Source organism: Acomys russatus, chromosome 1 (assembly GCF_903995435.1).
Source record: "Acomys russatus chromosome 1, mAcoRus1.1, whole genome shotgun sequence".
In the NCBI taxonomy this organism is placed as follows: domain Eukaryota; kingdom Metazoa; phylum Chordata; class Mammalia; order Rodentia; family Muridae; genus Acomys; species Acomys russatus.
The window spans coordinates 116,443,481-116,462,240 of NC_067137.1; the positions used below are offsets into that span (position 1 = coordinate 116,443,481).

Genomic DNA, 18,760 nt, shown 5'->3' on the forward strand with positions numbered 1-18,760 from the left:
AGTCCAGTATCTGGATCATTTTAGGATAGGCATGTGCGTCTGAGTTCTCCCTTAAAATGGAATTGCATTTTCCTGCAGAGGGAGGAGAAAAGGAGTGGGGAAGGAGGAGGAGGAGAGAGAGAGACAGAGACAGAGACAAAGAGAGAACGCCACATGTGTGGGCACCTGCAGAGGCCTGAGGAGGGTGTTGGAGCACTAGCCCTCGCTTGACAGGCTATTGTGAACCTCGCGGTCTTCTGGAAGAACAGAAAGTGGTCTTGGCAGCTGAGCTGTCTTTCCAGCCTCAAGCGCTGAAGCTTTTGCTGGTTAACTTGGTTGGCCTTCAGACTCTGACCTTTGTGGTGGGTGGAGGTTCACGTCTTGGCTAAGATTTTAATTTGTGTCAGAGTATGTGTGATCTATGGATCAGCCAGAGCATCCGACAGGACTCACACACAGGACCTGGGGCTCCACTTCTCTGACTCTGCCCTTCCTTGGGTCATCTTTCCCACCTCCTTCTCCTGGCTCCACTGGACTGAAGGACAGTAGGGCGTCTCTTGGAATTTTAGTCGCATCATGTCTTGAAGACAAAGCCTCAATAAATGAGAGACATTATGTGTGGCTTGATCCTTGGACATTTCTTTCTTTCTTTCTTTCTTTCTTTCTTTCTTTCTTTCTTCCTTCCTTTCTTCCTTCTTTCCTTCCCTTTTCCTCTTCCTTCTCCTCCTCCTTCTCCTCCTCCTTCTTTTCTGTGGGTGTTTTTCAAGACAGGCTTTCTCTGTGTAGCCCTGAATGGCCTTGAACTTGGAGATCTGCATGCCTCTGCCTTCTGAGTGCTGGGATTAAAGGCATGTGCCACCACATCCAGTGCACCTCGAAAATTTCTTAAAATTTATTATTTCATACACACATACATTCTGATCGCTCTCACAGCGCATTACTCTCTTTCTCTCTCTCTCACCCTCTTCCACTTCCCCTGAATCTCCTTTTATAATTTAATTTAATTTTTTATTGATCGACCTTACACACAGAAAAATGACTGATAAAACCAGAACTGTTTTGTCAAGCTGTCTTTTTAAAAAATTTTTTTTCCTCAATTCCTATTCCTACTTTAATGCTGTTATGTGGCATTTTGTTTGTTTTGCTTTTCATTTTGTTTTGTTTTTGTGACTCAGTGTTAAGTAGTAGTGGGTGACTTACGCATGGCTACACCGCTGAAGAAAATCATGCCCCTCCCCTGCAGCAGCCATAGTTAACTGCCTATAGTTCCTCATGGAGGTCTGGGACCTCAGGACCCTCTTTCCTGTCCATGCCGGAATGCTGACAGGCCCCATCTCACGCAGGGAACCGCAGCTTCTGAGAATCCATGGCTTCACTGGCCATGCCACGCCCAGAAGACAGCGCTTCAATGCATTGCTCCCATTCTCCAGCTTATGTGTGTAGGGGTATTGATACAGATGTTCCAATTAGGGCTGAGTGCTCAACAGTTACTTGCTCTCAGCACTTTGGCCACTTAGGAGCCTCTGCATTGTCTGCCCATCTTTGCAGAGCCGAGCTTCTCTGACCACACCTGAGATTCCTAGGTATAGGTATTCAAGGGCAGTTGTACCGTGTTGCTGGCGTGCCACGCCCTGGCTGCTGCTGTTGTCCACCTCAGGAGCTTGGGGGTGTTCCCTTATCGTTTGGTCCAGAGTCTGTGTGTTCTGAGGGTACCTGTGGATGGTCTTGTTCATAGCTGAAGTGGCACAAAGGCCTCTGACTTCACATCTCTGCCCGTCTTCCCTGGGCCTATTCTGACATTTTTCTGCTTGGTTCCACATATTTCGTGCCGAAGCTGGTGCTCTTGGTCTCTGCTAAATGGATTTTATGGGCCACTAGTGGGTCACAACCCATGTGTGACCCGTGGTGCTCTGCAGCTTGAGAGACAAGGGGCAGGTGCTCCTAACGAGGCACTCACTGAATGACTGAAATGCAGTTTCTCCCCTCCCCACCCAGTGGCCCAGAGGGCTTTGCATTCTGAGCACACTGGGTGCACAATGCTCACAGGCTGTCCCAGAAACAGGGTGCCCAACTGTGGGCCCCCCCACCTTCCTCTGGGACCTACAGCGACAAGAGCCCAAAGTTGCTCTGCACTCATTCCTCAACTGAAATAACAAGTCAAAGACTTGTAATATCCTGACCCCCCCCCCATGTTCACATTCTCTTTCTGTCCCCTCCCCTGCCCCCCCATGCACGCATACTCAGGGTAGCGACAAAAGGCTGCCAGCTTCTTATTCTGCTATTTAAATCTGGATGTGCAATAATAAAGCCTGCCATCTCCGGTTATGGTTTCCTAAAAGGAAAAGGTTATTATATATAATGTAAATATTATAATAATCTTTATTGTATTTAGTATGTGTGTGCACACTTGTGTGCATCTGCCATAGTGCACATATAGAAAAAAATCAGAGGACAACTTGTGGGAGTCAGTTCTCTCATACCACGTGGGTTCAGGGGCTCAAACTCAGGTTTGTTAGACTTGGCAAGCAAGTACCTTTACCTGCTCAGCCATCTTGCTGGTTCAAGGAAGTTTATTTTGTCATTTCAAATGCCAGACAAACAACCTCAGAGGAAGGCAAAAAGCACCTAAGGGAAACATTTTTCCCTTCCTGACAAACTTACCACATGTGCCCCCTCACTAGTCCTTGGACAGGCACCAGGAGCCCCTACCTGCCCAGCACCTAGGAGGCTAGGCTGGAAGGACACAGAAGCTTCCAGAGTCCCTGCATCAGGGCCACAGAGGGAAGACATTACTCAGGACTAAGCTGCTGGAGAACAAAGGGGTTCCAGATTTCCCCAGGGTAATTCTCTTACTGCAGAGGTAAGGGCCTCACTTCCAGAGTCCTCTGTTCAATAGAATTCCCAGGCCACAGAGCTCATTTCACTAAGTGCAGCCGGGCCCCCTGAGGCAGCCCCATCTGCCCTACTTACCACCTCTCGGATACACAGGGTCTCGTGGCAGAACACAGGAGCCTGGATGGGAAGAGGAACCGGCTGGCTGAGGTGATGGCTTCCCCCTCCCCAAGACCCTACCCTGTTTCTGGAGCAGTTCTGAGGGGTCTGCGGGTCCCATTAGAGCCTGCATAATGGATGGCTTCGCTAACAGCCAGGAGGGACTTGAGATGCACACAGTCTGCTCATTGTCTGTTCTGCCTCCAGGCTCCCCTTGGAGGAGGGACAGCTGGGTGGCTCACACAGGGAGGACCAGGCTTGGTGTCTTTCTTCTGCTCCGAGAAGGTTGGGTGAGCATCTACCCGTGACTCCTACCCTCAGTCTGGACTTGCATGGGGCTGTGGTGCAGGGCTGTGGTGGGAGCCTCTGAACCATGCTTGGAGAAGGCAGGAAGAGCCTGGTCAGGGGAGCCAGAGTAGGAGGAAGAGCAGAGTGTCAGCAGTGTGTAGAGGATGTGGTGGTGGGGGGAGGACAGCGGGAGGCCAGAGGTGAGATTCTGGGATGTGGGAGGGGGGGGACGACCTCTCTCCAGTTCTCAGAATGACTCTGGTCACAGAGAGGGGAGGGCTGGTAACTGTAGCCTTCATCCTGTCCACAGTCCTCACCAGGTGTTCTTAGACACCCTTGGAATCCAGTAGGATACAGTCTCAGCTAGCATCCTGGTTGGCCATGGCGACTGTGTAACACTCTGTATTTGTATGTCACCTCCCTTCCCCCATGTAAATCTTTCTTCCTTCCTCTCACGCTGCTCTCCTGAGACCCCTCAGAACTCACCCACTATGCTCAACAACTAAAGCATATGCATGGCGGGCACACTAAGGGACCCCTGCTAGCCCTACACTGCAGTCCTAGAGAGGCTGCAGCGCACCTCTAAATAACCCCACTGGGAACCCGTAGAGGGTAGGGCCTCAGCTATACACCTGAGAGGCACTTTGCAGCCATGGGCATGGGTCCTGTTTGTTCGGGGAGGCAACCAAGGGCGTTGACTAGGCTCACAGATGCTTTGCCAGTCAGGGACAATCTTCTTTGTCCACTCAGGGCCCTCCTCGGTAGGGCCAAAACAGAAGATAGGAAAGGCAGGGGGGAGGGGAGGCTTGCGTCCTCTTGGAAATGAGTTAGGATTTTAATTGCAAATCTCACAAGCCCCAGTGACAGCTTGACTTTAAGGGAGAAGATGAGCTAAATTTAAGCTAGCCAGTTAAAGAAGCCAAAATGCAGTTTACTAATTAGCTTAAAATGGAAACTAGTCCAATAATCATAAAGAGCGTTACTGGTTAGAGGGGTGGGGGTGGGGAGCTTTTTCTTTTAATTCTGTGATCTACAGAGTACTATCCTGTAGTCAGGCACTGGGGGTGGGGGTGGGAGAGGGAGTGGGGGGGATGGGGGGTGGAGGGCACCAGCCAAGAGGTGAAGGCAGGCAGGCTGAGTGACCATCTTCATCAGGCACTCCCTAGGTGCGATGGTGTGTGTGATCCAGCTCAGACCAGTCTGTAACTCCTGAGCATCTCTGTTCTTAGGTAGAGCAGAGCCCAAGGCAAGGTCAACAAGGATTGGGCTGTACAGGTCCTGGGTGCTGAGGAGGCAGGGGATGAGTCCTGAGAGACAATGACTGAGAAGAGAGGACAGAGTGGAGCTAAGTACAGCTGTGGGGTGGAGAGTGGGGGCCAAGTCCAAAGGACAACACAGGACCCAGTTTTCATTCAGGCAGGTAGGCTGGCACACGACAGGTACGGCAAGTCCCAGGCAGCCAAAGTGCCACTGTGGTGGGCTCACAAGCCCAGATCCCTTTTTATTTGATAGGGAAGGGACAAGATTAGAGTTGAGCATTGCCTGGCCAGCTTCCACTGTGGAAGACACATCTCATCACTTGGCTATGTTTTTAGTGTAGTTAAACACAGTGCTGGAGACAGAGAGCCTAATGCCTGCATGAAACTCCTTATTCTCTTTCTATCACCTATAGAAAAGGTACCAGGGTGGCTGGAAGGATATAAACAAAGTGCTTTGTGGGCTCAGTTAGGACACACAGGAGTGTGAATACTTATGACACAAGGAGCAGCATTTGGGAGAAGGAACATTCCCATAGTATGTTCTTATGCTATAGTTTGTGTGGAAGTTCATCCAACTGAAACAGATGGGCTTTTAAAACTATGCCTCTCTTTTGAGAATAGTTTTTCCCCCCTCTGATGCTTTAAAATGGCACAGTAAAATGTCCTACTATCAAAAGTAAAGTCTTAGCAGGTAACAGAACTATTCCCGTATACAAGTGCAATTCCTGTGTCTATGGTTCTGTGGATTCAGACAAGCACCTATTGGGAAAATAGTCATATAAAAAGACCAATGTACAGGTGTTTTTTTTTCTTTCTTGTCAGGATTCTGCAACTAATACAGTTTCACAGCTATTTGTGTAGCATTGACATTGAAAGGACGTGTTAAGGCATCATTAAGATGTGGCTTAAGCACAGGGCTGGGGCGGGAGTCAGTGGTATACACTTGCCTGACGTGCTGGGCTCGAGCCGCTAGCAGGCTGATCGGTGTGCACCAGTTCTGGGAAACCCTGTGGCTTTCTAGTCAGGATTCTTGAGCATATGTGGGCTTTGGTGTCAGCAAGAGGTCCTGAGAGTGTCTCCTGCGCATAACCAAGGGATGACCATGCACAGACTGTGCACACTTAGTCAGCGCCCTTACAGATGAAAGGAAAGAAACGGTTATGTCTCTATAAATGGAGAAAAGGCTCAATGCTGTGAAATGCACTGGTGTGGAATTCCCGTGATGTGCATGAGCTCATTGCTGTTGCATCTGTTGGAAATAGTTGGGTTAAAAAAAATACTTATTTACTTTATTTTTGTGTGTTTGGGTGTTTTGCCTGCATGTGTGTCTGTGCATCACGTGTGTGTCTGGTGCCCTCAGAGGCCAAAAGAGGGTCTTGGATGCCCTGGAACATGAGTTACAGACAGTTATAAGTTGCCATGTAGATGCTGTGAATTGAATCTAGGTCCTCTGGAAGAGCATCCAGTGCTCTGAACTGCTGGCTAGCTTTTAGTTACTACACCATGAACAATACAGTGTAGTTAAGGGTAGGGTGTTGGTGTCCAGCACATGAGTGAATTCTAGTTTATTGTCATTAGTGATACAGTCATAGTGGGCTCCTTTCTTCTCGCACACTGGTAGGTTAACTACTCATTTGTTCTCCAGCCATCTGCCCTGCTGATACCCGTGCTTCTCAGCAGCATGGCCGGCACATAGACATGTTTACACATTGATGCATCGGGTAGGAATATTTTCTTTGTGGAAGATTTACCACAGGGCGCCTTGCTCAAGAGCTTTTAGCCACATTCCCCCATCACTTCACTCAGGTAAAGCTGGAAATTGATTAGTTATTGCAGACTTTAGAGCTTTGCGCCTCAGTGAGAAAGCCCAGAGATCTGCCCTTCCAGTCAAGAATTGACGCATCTCCTGTCGTCACCCCAGAAGACAAATCCACACATATCTCTGGGTCTGTGACAGAATCAATGGACTGAGCTAACATATAAATAGAAGGCGGGGAACTGAGCTTTAAATGTTCATATGGAGGGCAAGGGAGATGGTTCACAAGCATGGGGACCTGAGTTTGCTCCCTAGCATCCAGAGGAGGAAAAAAAAACCAGGTGTGGTGTCAACTCTGCTGTCCCAGCACTGGACCCACAAGCTCTCTGGCCAGCCAGCCTGGCTATTTGTGAGAGACCCTGTCTCAAGAAAACCAAGGTAGATGGTGCCCGGAGAATGACACCCAAGGTTGACCTCTGGCCTCCTCCTACACGTTTGGACTCTGTGTTCTATGGATCGCCTTTTCACCCTCATTCCAGGCAGCTCCCTCTGAGATGAGCAAGCCTATAATAGCTTCGTGGGAAGTCTCAAACTAACCGGAAGTGGGTTTTTTCCCTTGACTTTCCTGATAAGAATCCAGATTTGTAGTATCTTCACTGTATTTTTCAAAGCGCTGCTGCCAATAAGGCATCTTAAACACACGCACATGAATATCAGCAACATGCTCCAGTGCGCAGTGTGGCCGGATCCTCACTCAGCCTCTCCACACCAGCTGGAATGGCCATACGATTTATTCTCTCCACCAGAATGCTTTAGCAAGTCACAGGGAGGCACCTGGACACTTGCCAGGACATAGGCAGAGCCCTGGCTGTCCCAGGCCCGCTGTGATGAACGTGGTTCTGATATTAGCTGATCATCCCAGTGGTCAGCCTGTAGCATGCCAAGAGCTGCTGTGGAGCCTACAGGAACACGATGAGGCAGACAAATGCATGTTCTCAAGGTGAACTTGTCCTGTGGTGACACTGTTAGTTGAAGGTCATGTACAATGTCCTGTGGTGCCTGCATTGTTGTATGTGGGGGTATTTAGATGTTTACAGACCCTGAGTTTCTCAATGTGATGATCTAAAAAAAAAAAAAAAAAAAAAAAAAAGCAAAAAAACCCAATAGAAGACCAACTGTAGCCCTGAAGGGATGACTCAGCAGTTAAACGTGCATACTGCTCATGCCGAGGACGCAAGTTCATTTCCCAGCACCCACATCAAGGGACCTACGTCTACCTGTAACTCTAGCTCCAAGGTACACAACCCCCTTTTGGCTTATGTTGGCATCTGCGCTCATGTGTGCATCTGCGCTCATGTGTGCAAACCCACACACAGACGTACATATACTTGAAAATAAAAATAAATCTTAAAAAAAAAAAAAAAAAAGAAAACCAGCTGCAATTTGCTTTTAATTTTCCACTTCACTTCAGATACTCCAGAACATGCAGTTTTATTTGATGGATGCAAACCGTTAAGAACTTCTTTGAATGAATAGACGGTGAACAACATTATCTGTGGGAATATGACAGGTCAGCGTTTTTGTAATAGGACTGTGAGGTCAAGATGCTTGTGGAAAAGACTGTCTCTCTCTTGATTGGTGTCTCTGTGATTCCTGACCCTGAGATTCATCACAATACAGAAGTCACCTCCATACAATGAACTGTGGGGGACAATAAAGACTTTTGAACTCTGGACAGGAGCCACTAAAAACCCAGAATGCTGGCCTGCATATCTAGTGCTTGGATCTCTGGATTTCTTTTTTTCTCCATTAAGGATGAAAATCCTAAAGTGAAGGGATGGCAGACACATCCTGTCAGAGCCCATGAGAGGAGAGAGCTATGGAGAGTCACTCAGTTGCCACCATCACAGTCTCTGGATTTTGACAGTCTTTACTTTTATCAGATGGAATTACTACAGAAACTGGAAAGGGAGGAAAAAATATGATCATTTTCCAAAAAAAGGAGGAAAAATTGGATTCTGGAAAATACAAATGATACATTTCATGTTAATATTGGTTCTGAGAAAAGCTTTCAACAGCTCTTTGAAGAGTTGGCGTGGAAATGCTTGGCAGGAAAGGTTGTCATTAAGAGCCAAACCCACCCATTCCATCTTTCCACTTACCAGACTGCATAGGAAAGGCCAGAGAGACCTTTCTTGACATCCCATGGACAGTATGGAGGCAACTAGGCTGGCTGAGGAGACGATTGGGTGATTTCATCTTTCGTTGGACAAACCTATCAGAGTATTGATGAACGATCAGCAGAGAGATATCTAGGAGGCATCCCCAGCCCACAGCCCAGGCCTCTCCCCGACCCCCTCTGCTGATAGGCTTATGAGTAGCAAGGATGAAGGGGACACTGGAAATTTTCTCACTCCGTATTCACTGCTGTCCTAGAGCTGATGGGTTAGATGCCAGATTTGAGAGTTGAAGAGTTTTTGGTTGGCTCAAATGATGGGTGAAAACCAATAAAATGGTATTCAGCTGGGATAAAGACAGATCCAGCCTTTAGATACAAATGAGATCAGTTAGGTCAGCACACAATGGAGAAAATCTGACACCAATCATTTGAAAAAGATCGATAGGTTTATGATTGATCGTGGGCTTACAGTCAGCCAACATCCACACCCTGGTTTAACAACAACACCAACAAATAGTCGATGTGGACCCCAGTTACATCAGTAAGACCATAGTATATTCAGCACTAAAGAGCAATGCCACCCTGCTAGGGTCCTGAGAGGCTATAATGTTCAGGGGATGGCCCTCTATGCAGCAAAGAGTGTAGAAACCGTGGGCCCCGCTGTGTGTCTAGGCATGCAAATGGAGATCATGATCCTGGAGAGATTCTGCATTCTCTCTTCCAGCATTTGAAAGCCTGTTGTGTGTGATGAAAAACTGTTTTTCATCTAGAGGAGTCATTTGTCAGTATTTCTGATGGTCTCGTTTAATGTTGTGTCATGGTGAACCTTAGATGCATACACTCCAGGAGAGATGGACGCAAGCGAAGGTCCTCTGACCTCAGGGATACACAAGCACTTGCAAGAGAGAGGCGAGATGTGCATGGGGATCCCACCCAGGACTTGCTGACGGGCCAGCCTTGTTGCTGATGGAAAAGAAAGATAGACACTCTGGGCAGGAAGAGCTTGCTGCTAAGGTCCAAAGTACCCAAGTGGATGGCATGGCTGAAAGCTGTGATCAGGACATTCTAGTTAGCATGGAGTGGCAGGACGCGGTAGAAGCCAAAGCTGGCCTTTGAGGCAGGGACACAATGCCTAGCCAACGTGTCTGCATGTAGTGGTAGGTGACAGAACGAAGTGGCGTGGGGTAACTCTCTTTGGTTCAGGCAGCCCTGGAGAATGGAGCCGACAGGGTAGCTCATCACACAGGATGCAGTGTGATGTAGAAGTTGCAGGCGTGATGCACACAGACAAAATAAACTAGACTGAAAGGATCGATGAAAGATGCTTTGGCAAGGGCATCTAGGATTTTTTTTAAAAAATCTATTTAATTGCTGGGATTCTTCGGCTTTGAACAGGCCTGAGTGTCCATGTGTCAGGCATGTTGTAGACAACTTCATTGTCCAGACAGGCAGGAGGCCACTGTAATGGTCCTGGCTGATGCTAAGAATCACTCTTCTTCTCATTTCATAAAACATTTGTCATGTGTGTGGGTATAATATATATTTGCTTACTTTGTATCACGTGTACATCATATACCGTTCTTGAGCCAGGATCTCACTGTGTGTCCCAGACCCACTTCAGATCTGTGGTTATCCTGTCCCAGCCTCCTGAGTGCTAGGATGATAGCTGTGCCCCACCATATTGATTCATATTTTATGTTTTAATATCATGGGTGGAGCTGGAGCCTGCAGCCTAACCAGTCCTTGGCTTTGAGATTCTCTGATGGCCATGTATTTGCTTGATAGGACTCCATAACAAAACGCCAGATGCCAGGTGACCTTATTGTCTGTGATTCTAGAGATTAGAAGGCCAAGGTCAAGGTATAGGCAGGCCTGCTTCCTCCGAGGTTCGTGGAGGAAGCTCCCTGTGGCCTGTAGATGCTGTGTTCTGTCTTCATGTCCAAATCTCTCCCTTTTCCTTCCTTCCTTCCTTCCTTTATTTATTTTTGAGGAAGGGTAGTATATGTTCTCGTGTGTGTGTGTGTGTGTGTGTGTGTGTGTGTGTGTGTGTGTGTGTGTACATGCATGGGTGTGAATGTGTTTGTGTAATTGCATGGAGGCCAGAGAAGAGAACTGGGCATCACTGAGCCTTAGGTTTTGTTTTGTTTGTTTTTTGGGGGTGGGGGTGGGGGTGTGGGGGCAGACAAGTTCTCTCTGTGAGCCTGGAGCTCACAGTTGTTTTTGTTTGTTTTGTTTTCCCGGCGATGTTGGCAGTTATCAGGGTTCAGCCATCCTCTTGTCTCTGCCTCCCTCACTGCTGGGCTTTCAGGCGTGCATGGGACCGTGCCTGGCTTTTTATTTGTTACTGAGATCTGAACTCCCTCCTGTCCTCCCCATGCTTGCCCAGTAAGCCATGCCACATCTCCAGGCCTCTGGGACATTTTCGTCATTCCCAACTGTCACTGTAACCCCAGCAAGCAGCAGCTTCCTAAGTCTCACATCCCAGTGCCTAGCAATCATTTCAGCCCATGTCTGATTCTGAGTACTCTAGGACGGTCATGTAAGTAGAAGAACACTTTGATCCCACAGGGCTTAGTCACTCAGCATAACGTTCTCTAAGTTCCACTATGCAGTAGCAGGTGTCAGAACTCCTTTCCTTTTAAAGTTGAAGTCATATTTCATCCCATGGGTAACCCACATTTTGTTCATCCAGCCCTTCATCAATGCATACTTGGGCTACCCACACCTTCTGGCTGCTGTGCCTACACTGGCATGCACGTGGACATACAAAAATCTCCCCATGTCCTTGCTTTCAAGTCTTTTAAATATATTCACAGAAGTGAAATTTCTGTCTCTTCCTCCTCCTCCTCTTTTTCTTCTTCTTCCTCCTCCTCTTCTTCTTCCTCCTCCTCCTCTTCTTCTTTTTCTTTTTCTTCCTCCTCCTCTTCCTCCTCCTTTTTCTCCTTCCTCCTCCTCTTCCCCTATCCCTTTTATTATTATTATTATTATTATTATTATTATTATTATTATTATTATTATTATTATTATTATTATTAATGCCTATTATGCCCAGGTGACTTGGTGTTGTGGCCGTAGGTGACCTGGACAGCCCTGTGTTCTCTGTGCTCCATTCATTCCCATCCCTAAGTGTGGTGCCTGGCACCAGGCAGATATTTTTGGAGAATGTTGAATGAAACAATAGGCATGCACAGCCTCACATTTCTGTGTGATTTTTTTCTTATTGTTTCTCTATGAATAAAGGCTACAAAACACCCATTTTTCCTCTCTCTCTCTCTCTCTCTCTCTCTCTCTCTCTCTCTCTCTCTCTCTCTCTTTCACACATTGCACAAATGCTGCCATTAATCCCACTGAACACTATGGCTACATTGTCCGAGAGCATCTACCTCATTAATTAGGATGACAACATTTTCTGGGCTCAGGTCACAGATTATCTCAAAATGACGTGGAATAATAGTCTGTTAAAATGTTTGGGCACAAAAAAGAATCACACTTTCTCAATCAAGCCATTAGCAATCCTTCTTGACCACTTTAGATCTCTTTTTAAATGCTGCCTAGATTATACCTAATTGACCTAAAATGCATATCCTTCTAATTATTCTAAATTTCACTTTTGTTTTAAACCCAGATTTTATGATTGTGGGAAAACCATGGCTGTTTAATCCTTGAGGTTAAGAATGTAATCATGGTCTTTTCTGCCTCAAGGCGAGTGGACTGAGTTCTCAATGAGGTCTTATTTGTAACCTCACTCCAGTGGAAAGAATATCCTGTAACAAAATCTCCTGTTCTGGTTTGCAGCTGAACTGGGTGTGTTTCTTCTTTCCAACTCTAGGTTTTTTGTTTGTTTTGTTTTTTTGTTTTTGTTTTTGTTTTTCATTCTCAGTCTTTGCTTGTGTCTACCTAATAGCCACAAAGAACTGCAAACCAGGAACAGTTAAGAAGAATCATCATTAATAATTTATATATAATTATTGTTTTCTTTTCAAGTTTAAACACTGAACCTCAGCTTGTTTTCTCTCTCTCTCTCTCTCTCTCTCTCTCTCTCTCTCTCTCTCTCTCTCTGTGTGTGTGTGTCTGATACATGCATGTGTGTGTGTGTAAGTTCAGGCATGCGTGTGCTGTTGTGTGCTACAGAGGTCAGAGGACAACTTTGGGTGTCAGTTCCTGCTTTCCCCACCCCTCCCTCCCTCTGCCATCTATCCTTCCCTCTTCCTTCTGTTCTTGTTTGTTTGTTTTGTTTCTGGTTATAGCTCTGGCTATCTTGGAACTGGGTCTGCAGAGCAGGCTGGCCTTAATCTCAGAGACTTGCCTACCTTTGCCTCCCAAGTGCTAGGATTAAAGGCATGCACCACAGTTTTTGTTGATGTTGTTTTTGCTGCTGTTCAATATGAACATGCCAGGCTAGCTGGCCCATTAACTCCTACATACTCCCCTGGGTCTGCCTCCCATCTTACTGTAGGAATGCTGGGATTACCAGTGGAAGCTACCACATGTAGTTTTACTTGGCCCCTGGGCATTCTGACGCAGGACCTCACCCTTGTGCTTTGTGCACTGAGCCATCTTCCCAGGTCCACCTCTCCACTTTTTATACCAGCTATTCAATGTGTCCTAAGGTCTAACTGCAAAGTCGAGAGGAGAAAGCATGGGCCATGAGAGGGAGGAGTGCTTACAGTGTACCCTGGAATTAAATCTCTTCTCTCTGAAACTCCTTCCCTACAGTGCCTGCCTCTTACAAATGCAGAGGACCCACCTGCTTCGGGTAGGGGACAGTGAGGACTCGACTAGACCCATTTGCCAGCCATCCTTTTGGTCTTGTTTCTTTTCCCACCCAAAGTCTGGGACATGCACACCCACAGTCTTTACCCGTGGTGTCCAGGAACCCACCTTTATCCTACATTGCCTCTCCACAACGCGGCAGGTCACCTGGAGCCCTCTGCCACCACACACGTGGGTTTTCCTTCAGCCTGGTCCTCCTAGATCCTGCTCTGCAGAGATTGGAGGACAGCGCCAACCTGCCGGAAGCTCTGTGCTGGCAGCTTCCTGAGGCCATTTCCTCTTCTGAGCTGCTGGTTTCCTGCCTGCTCTTTCAGCATTCCCTTCTCTCTGTCTCTCTGATACTAGCACCTTTCCAACTTTCTCCTTTCTCCTTGGGATGGTCTACTCACGATCTCTTTGCCAATGCCTCCCAACGGTGTCACTACAACTGCCACAGAGTCCTAACAGAAGTTTTGCTGTCCCCACTTGACCTTCCTCATCCTTCTGGCCTTGTCCTGTAGGAATTTCCCTACAGTCCATCCTCCATCCTTCTTCCCTCTGACCAACTGGGCCCTTGGCATCTCACTTGTGGAGCACTGAAGACACACCGGGCTGTTTGACAACTGGCCGTCCAGGCCATACCCAACCTCAGCCCTCCAACCCACCCATCCACATGTCTGCCTAAAGGTTTCCTTTTGTGCCTTCATCTCCAGAGCCTGGCTTATTCTTCCCCTGCAGGCTTCTTGTCTGGACCCTTCTCCTCAGCCCAGTCTCATTCCCCACATGTCTGCAACATGAACCCCTCATTCACATCAGGTCAAACCTCCTCCTCCTCGCCTGACAGCAGGCTGTCTCTTCTTTCTTGCACTATTGCCAGCGTCACCCTCATTTACCCACCTTATACACTTGAATCAACCGCATCAGGGGCTCTTCTGTCTCCACCCACCATATAGTTTCCACTAAATGACCTTGTTTTCTAAGTGTGGTCTCCTTAGCTAGGACAGGACCAGGCATGACCAGCTTCCTTCTGCCTACATCTTTGAGAACCTGAGTGACAGATCCCATCCCTAGCCTTGTCATCTGGTGGAGTACTGTGTGGGGAGACAGACTTCAGAGAGATCGGGAGAGGTCTAGAAGTTTTCCTGATAGCTTTCTTTTCCATTATTATTAGGTGACTGTTGTACTCAAGGTACAGATGTTAATATGCAAGACTTTGATCATTTTACCTCTAGTGGAAAGAGCCCACCCTCGAGTCATGCCTTCCTTTCTCTCCTGCTTGCTCACTTGTCACCTGGCAAAACCTTTGCTTCTCACTGTGGTTAGTAAGATTTAGATCACCAACCTAGCTACCACTTGTATGTATTGGCTGGGTACGTTACTGGCTCTTGGATTTGTTTCTTTGGCTAACACCCTCTTCCTAACAGTGAGCCCAGATCTTCCGGTCTGTAACAAGTTAGCCTAAACTCACAGCATCATACAGACTGGTCACAGGGGAAGGAGGGCCGAGGACCCTCTTTCTGCACCTTTGGTCCCCCTGGAGTGCAAGGGTTCTCTTGGAGTTAAAAGCTCTGAGCTGGGGAACATGCAGACCAGATTGGAACACGCCTTGCTGGAAGTGGCCCGAAGGGAGGCGCTCTGCCAGTGGCAAGCCACTGTGGCCCATGTTTGGTGTGGCAGCTGCCCGGGCGCAGGGACAGAGCATAGGGGAATAGGGGACAGAGGGTGGGCAAGAAGTTCCCTGGGGTCCCGGCAAGGCCTGCAAGCGTCCCTTGCCTTCTGGCTCTTTGTCCCCTGTGCCTTCTCAGAGCATTCTGTCCTGTCATCCTAGAGGAAGGGACCAGGGAGGGGACCAGGGCGGGGATCCAGGCAGAACCCAGGCGGGACCCAGGCGGGACCCAGGCGCACCCAGCTCTGCGCCCCGCCCGCCACGTCTCCTCCCGGCCACGCCACCGAGGCCGCCCCCTCGCGGGCAGCTTGCTGGGTGCTCGTTCTCAGCGGCAGCAGCGGCGGCAGCGGCAGCGGCGGGCCCGGGTTGCCATGGTGACCGGCGGCAGCCACAGCAGGGCCGGCCCCAGCGCCAGCGCCGCGGCGGCTCGGCAGGGCGCAGTGTGTGGGTGAGCGCGGCCGGAGCGGGCGCGGCCCGGCCTCAGCATGGAGGACGGCTTCTCCAGCTATAGCAGCCTGTACGACACGTCCTCGTTGCTGCAGTTCTGCAACGGTGAGCGCGGGCGGGCGGACGAGGGCATGGGGACCGAGCGGCGAGGGCCAGGCCGGGCCGCGGGCGAGGCCGCGCCAAGTCGCCCCAGTTCCCGCCGGCGCATTGTGCTGGGGCCGCGGGGCCGCGCTTCTCCCCGGTTGCGGGCTCCCGGGCTCCCCACTGCCCACCCCCGGGCTCCCGGTGCGGGCGGAACCTGGTTCCCAGAGCCCCAGCGGATGCAGCGGCGGAAAGCGCGCGCGGGAGCCAGGGAGCCCGGAGGCCCGGCAACCTTGCATTCGGAGGACGTGTTGCTCTTTCGCTTCCAAACTCACATCTGTTTGGACAGTGCTGGATGCAGAACTCAGCAAACAAACAAATCACTGCTGGAACAAAACCTTTTCAGGATGAACGCAGGGCTGGCTACAGATGGACCTCCAGAATCCTTTGAAGGCTTCTTGGGTGGAATCATTATGGCTTAAAGTGTCCTAGAGCCAGTGTGGACCTGGCTTAAAAGTGTTAGACCTTAAATAGTTTATGGGATCACAGATTCCCCCCCCCGCCCCCCCGCCCCCTCCTCGTGCGTGAGTATGTGTGTGGCAGTTTTTACAGGGAGGAGACATCCATCGCTACCAACATGGCATCTTAAAAGTATATAGAATCATATGTGCTGTAAAGATTTTTGTAGTCTCTCTAGCGAGGTTGGGAAAGATTTTTCACCGCACTCTGCATATTTTATCAGAACATGATGTGCGATAATTCATGTACAAAAGTTTACCACACTTTTTTTTTTGCATGTTGGTAGTTATTGCTTTTTCAGAAGTTTGTTAAAGGGTGACATGTGGATTTTACAGAATTTGCTCGAGTGCAGAGTGCAGTCAGGATACATTTCGAATTCCAGACCCTTGAACAACTGGAGAAAATTTACATAGCAGTTGTAATTGTCATCCAGGGACGCGTTACTTGTTACTGCCACCTGTTTGCAAACTGGGACTGTCTCTGAGCAGTAAAGAGGAATCGAATGTGTTGATTCATTGATATACTGATTTTCTTTGGTGGGATTTGTCTTTAAAAAAAAAAAACTGCATATACTTGGTTTTTCAGCTTATGGTTTTCATGTGGGGCAGAAAGACTGTTTGGTACTCCACTGGCCCCTGGAGTACTCTACACTATAGATTCATGGGAATGTTTTTGCTCCCGGGCAGGTTGAATAGATTCTTCAATTAGCACTTTGAATAGTTTCCTTAACTGGCGGATAATCAATCATGTTTAAACAGCCACTTTTGCTGTCCAAGGTAGGTGCAACTGTTAACATGGTTCTGCTGGAATTCTCCTTGCCTTGGTTGTGAAAGACGTGACTTTAAAGGAAGAAATGGTACTGGGAACAAAGCCTTTACAGATCCCACATATGGGAACATTATTGATGGTTTGACATTGAATATGAAAATGGGCACAGGGATTTTATTGGGGCAGCTCTTCAGGGTGGGGCGCCCAGGTTCTTTAGGAGTTTAGTCACAAAGTTGGTTTTCTGTGTTTGGGTCTCTTGCCTTCTGTCAGCTGACAGCTTAGAGATGTTAGTATGGCGTTTGGCTGGTATGGAGATGCTGGACGGATGGTGAAAACTAGCTCTGAGATGCCGGACAGATGACAACATGAAGAGAAATAGCTTTAAAGCAATCACGGTACTTTAAACCAGCACAAACAACTGTTGACTTTGCCTCCCTTGAAAAGTTAGCTTTTTGGTAATTACTTTTTTGGGGGTAACCTTAATGATGAAAGTTTAAAACCAAAGCTCCTTTTGGGGGACAGAAATGGCTGTTATTCAGGGTTGTCTTAGGCAACAGATGTGTTGATGCGAGATTATTCAGTAAGTTTCCATTAAGCGAAAATATAAATGAATACCATTCAGTTAATTACTACGGTGACTCAGTTGAAGCAGAGGATCACAGAGAAGCCGTCCCAAGAAGAGCTAAAGGAAACGTTGAATGTTTCGTTAGCAGCATTGGGAAGAAAGTCTTCTTGCCTTTTAGAGATTTGCATCACAATGGCCAGGTCCCAGCAGGGTAATATGTGAACTCAGACTTTCTCTTATGCCCAGCTCCACTCATGCTTTTCAAAGTGACAAGGGCTCAACCGTCTTAGCTGTATCTCCTGTACCATTCTCAGAAGAGGCAGCACACACTTGCCAATGGATGGTCACATGACAAGATGCAGGTGGAAGCTGAGCCATCCATGAGAGAAACTCCCCTTAGCAATGAGATTTCTAATCTTGCTTCTCAACTTTTTTTTCTGCTCCTCCGCCCCACTTTATTTCGAATGGCTGCTAACTAGGAAGTTACAAAACCTGCAGGGTCTTGAAAAGGCTGCCCACACATCGTTTAGGAACCCGCTCCCTCACTTAAGCTGAAATTTTGTCCATTATTTTTCTTCTAAATGTTTAGAATTTGTGAAGTATGATGGAAATCTCGAACAAATGTGTGTAGATATCTGTGTATGTGCATGTGTGTGCACATATCGGGCAGGTGAGTGTGTGTGTGTGTGTGTGTGTATGTGTGTATGCACATATGGGTGAGGTACGTGTATGTGCGTGCATGCCTCTGTGTGTGTGTGTGTGTGTGTGTATGTGTGTGTGTGTATGTGTGTGTGTATGTGTGTGTGTGTGTATGTGTGTGTGTGTATGTGTGTGTGTGTGTGTGTGTGTGTATGCATGAGAAAGGCAGAGGTTAGAATCTGCTGTTTTTATTACTCTCCACCTCACTTTTGAGACAGGGCTGGATAGCCATCTCCCGTCCCCCCCTCTGGGGTTACAGGTGTGTATCATCATACCTGAATTTTCTGGTGGGTGCTGGGGATTTAAAATCTTGCATGATTTATCCAGTGAGGCATCCTTTCAGACCCACAGACTGCTTAATGATGTCATGAAAACAGTCTTGCCTAGTACGGTGGCACATGCCTATAATCCCAGCACTCGGGGAGGCAGAGGCAGGTGGATCTCTGTGAGTTCGAGGCCAGCCTGGTCTACAAAGCAAAGCCAAGGCAGCCAAGGCTCCACAGAGAAACCTGTCTCAAAATAAATAAATAATAAATTTTTTTTTTAAAAAAAGAAAGAAACAGTGTTTTGGAAAGTAGACCATAGCTGTCTTTAAAAAATGTTTTTATTTTGTTTTATTTATTTTTAATTTAAAGACAGGGTTTCTCTGTGTAGTCTTAGCTGCCCTAGACTTGCTTTGTAGACCAGGTTGGGCTGGAACTCACAGAGATCCCCTTACCTCTGCCTCCTTGGTGCTGGGATTAAAAGCACGCCCCACAAAACCCAACGTTATTTTTAATTTTTATCACATTTACACACACACACACACACA

At 47.9% G+C, this 18,760-nt stretch overlaps 1 protein-coding gene across 2 annotated transcripts in view; it reads left to right on the forward strand.

The window, feature by feature from the left end:
• The first annotated feature begins 3,159 nt into the window (after positions 1 to 3,159).
• The window catches only part of Eml1 (EMAP like 1), a 131,307-nt gene continuing 115,706 nt past the window's right edge, over positions 3,160 to 18,760 (forward strand). Inside the window, exon 1 of one of the 2 annotated variants that reach the window (XM_051151260.1) lies at positions 3,160 to 3,260. Coding sequence is in view for 1 of the 2 variants with exons in the window: in XM_051151249.1 (XP_051007206.1) it covers positions 15,356 to 15,422 (67 nt within the window). In the remaining variant the exon portion in view is untranslated. Of the gene's footprint in view, positions 3,261 to 15,267; positions 15,423 to 18,760 lie in introns of those variants that run through there. The other variant, XM_051151249.1, reaches the window with a different exon arrangement.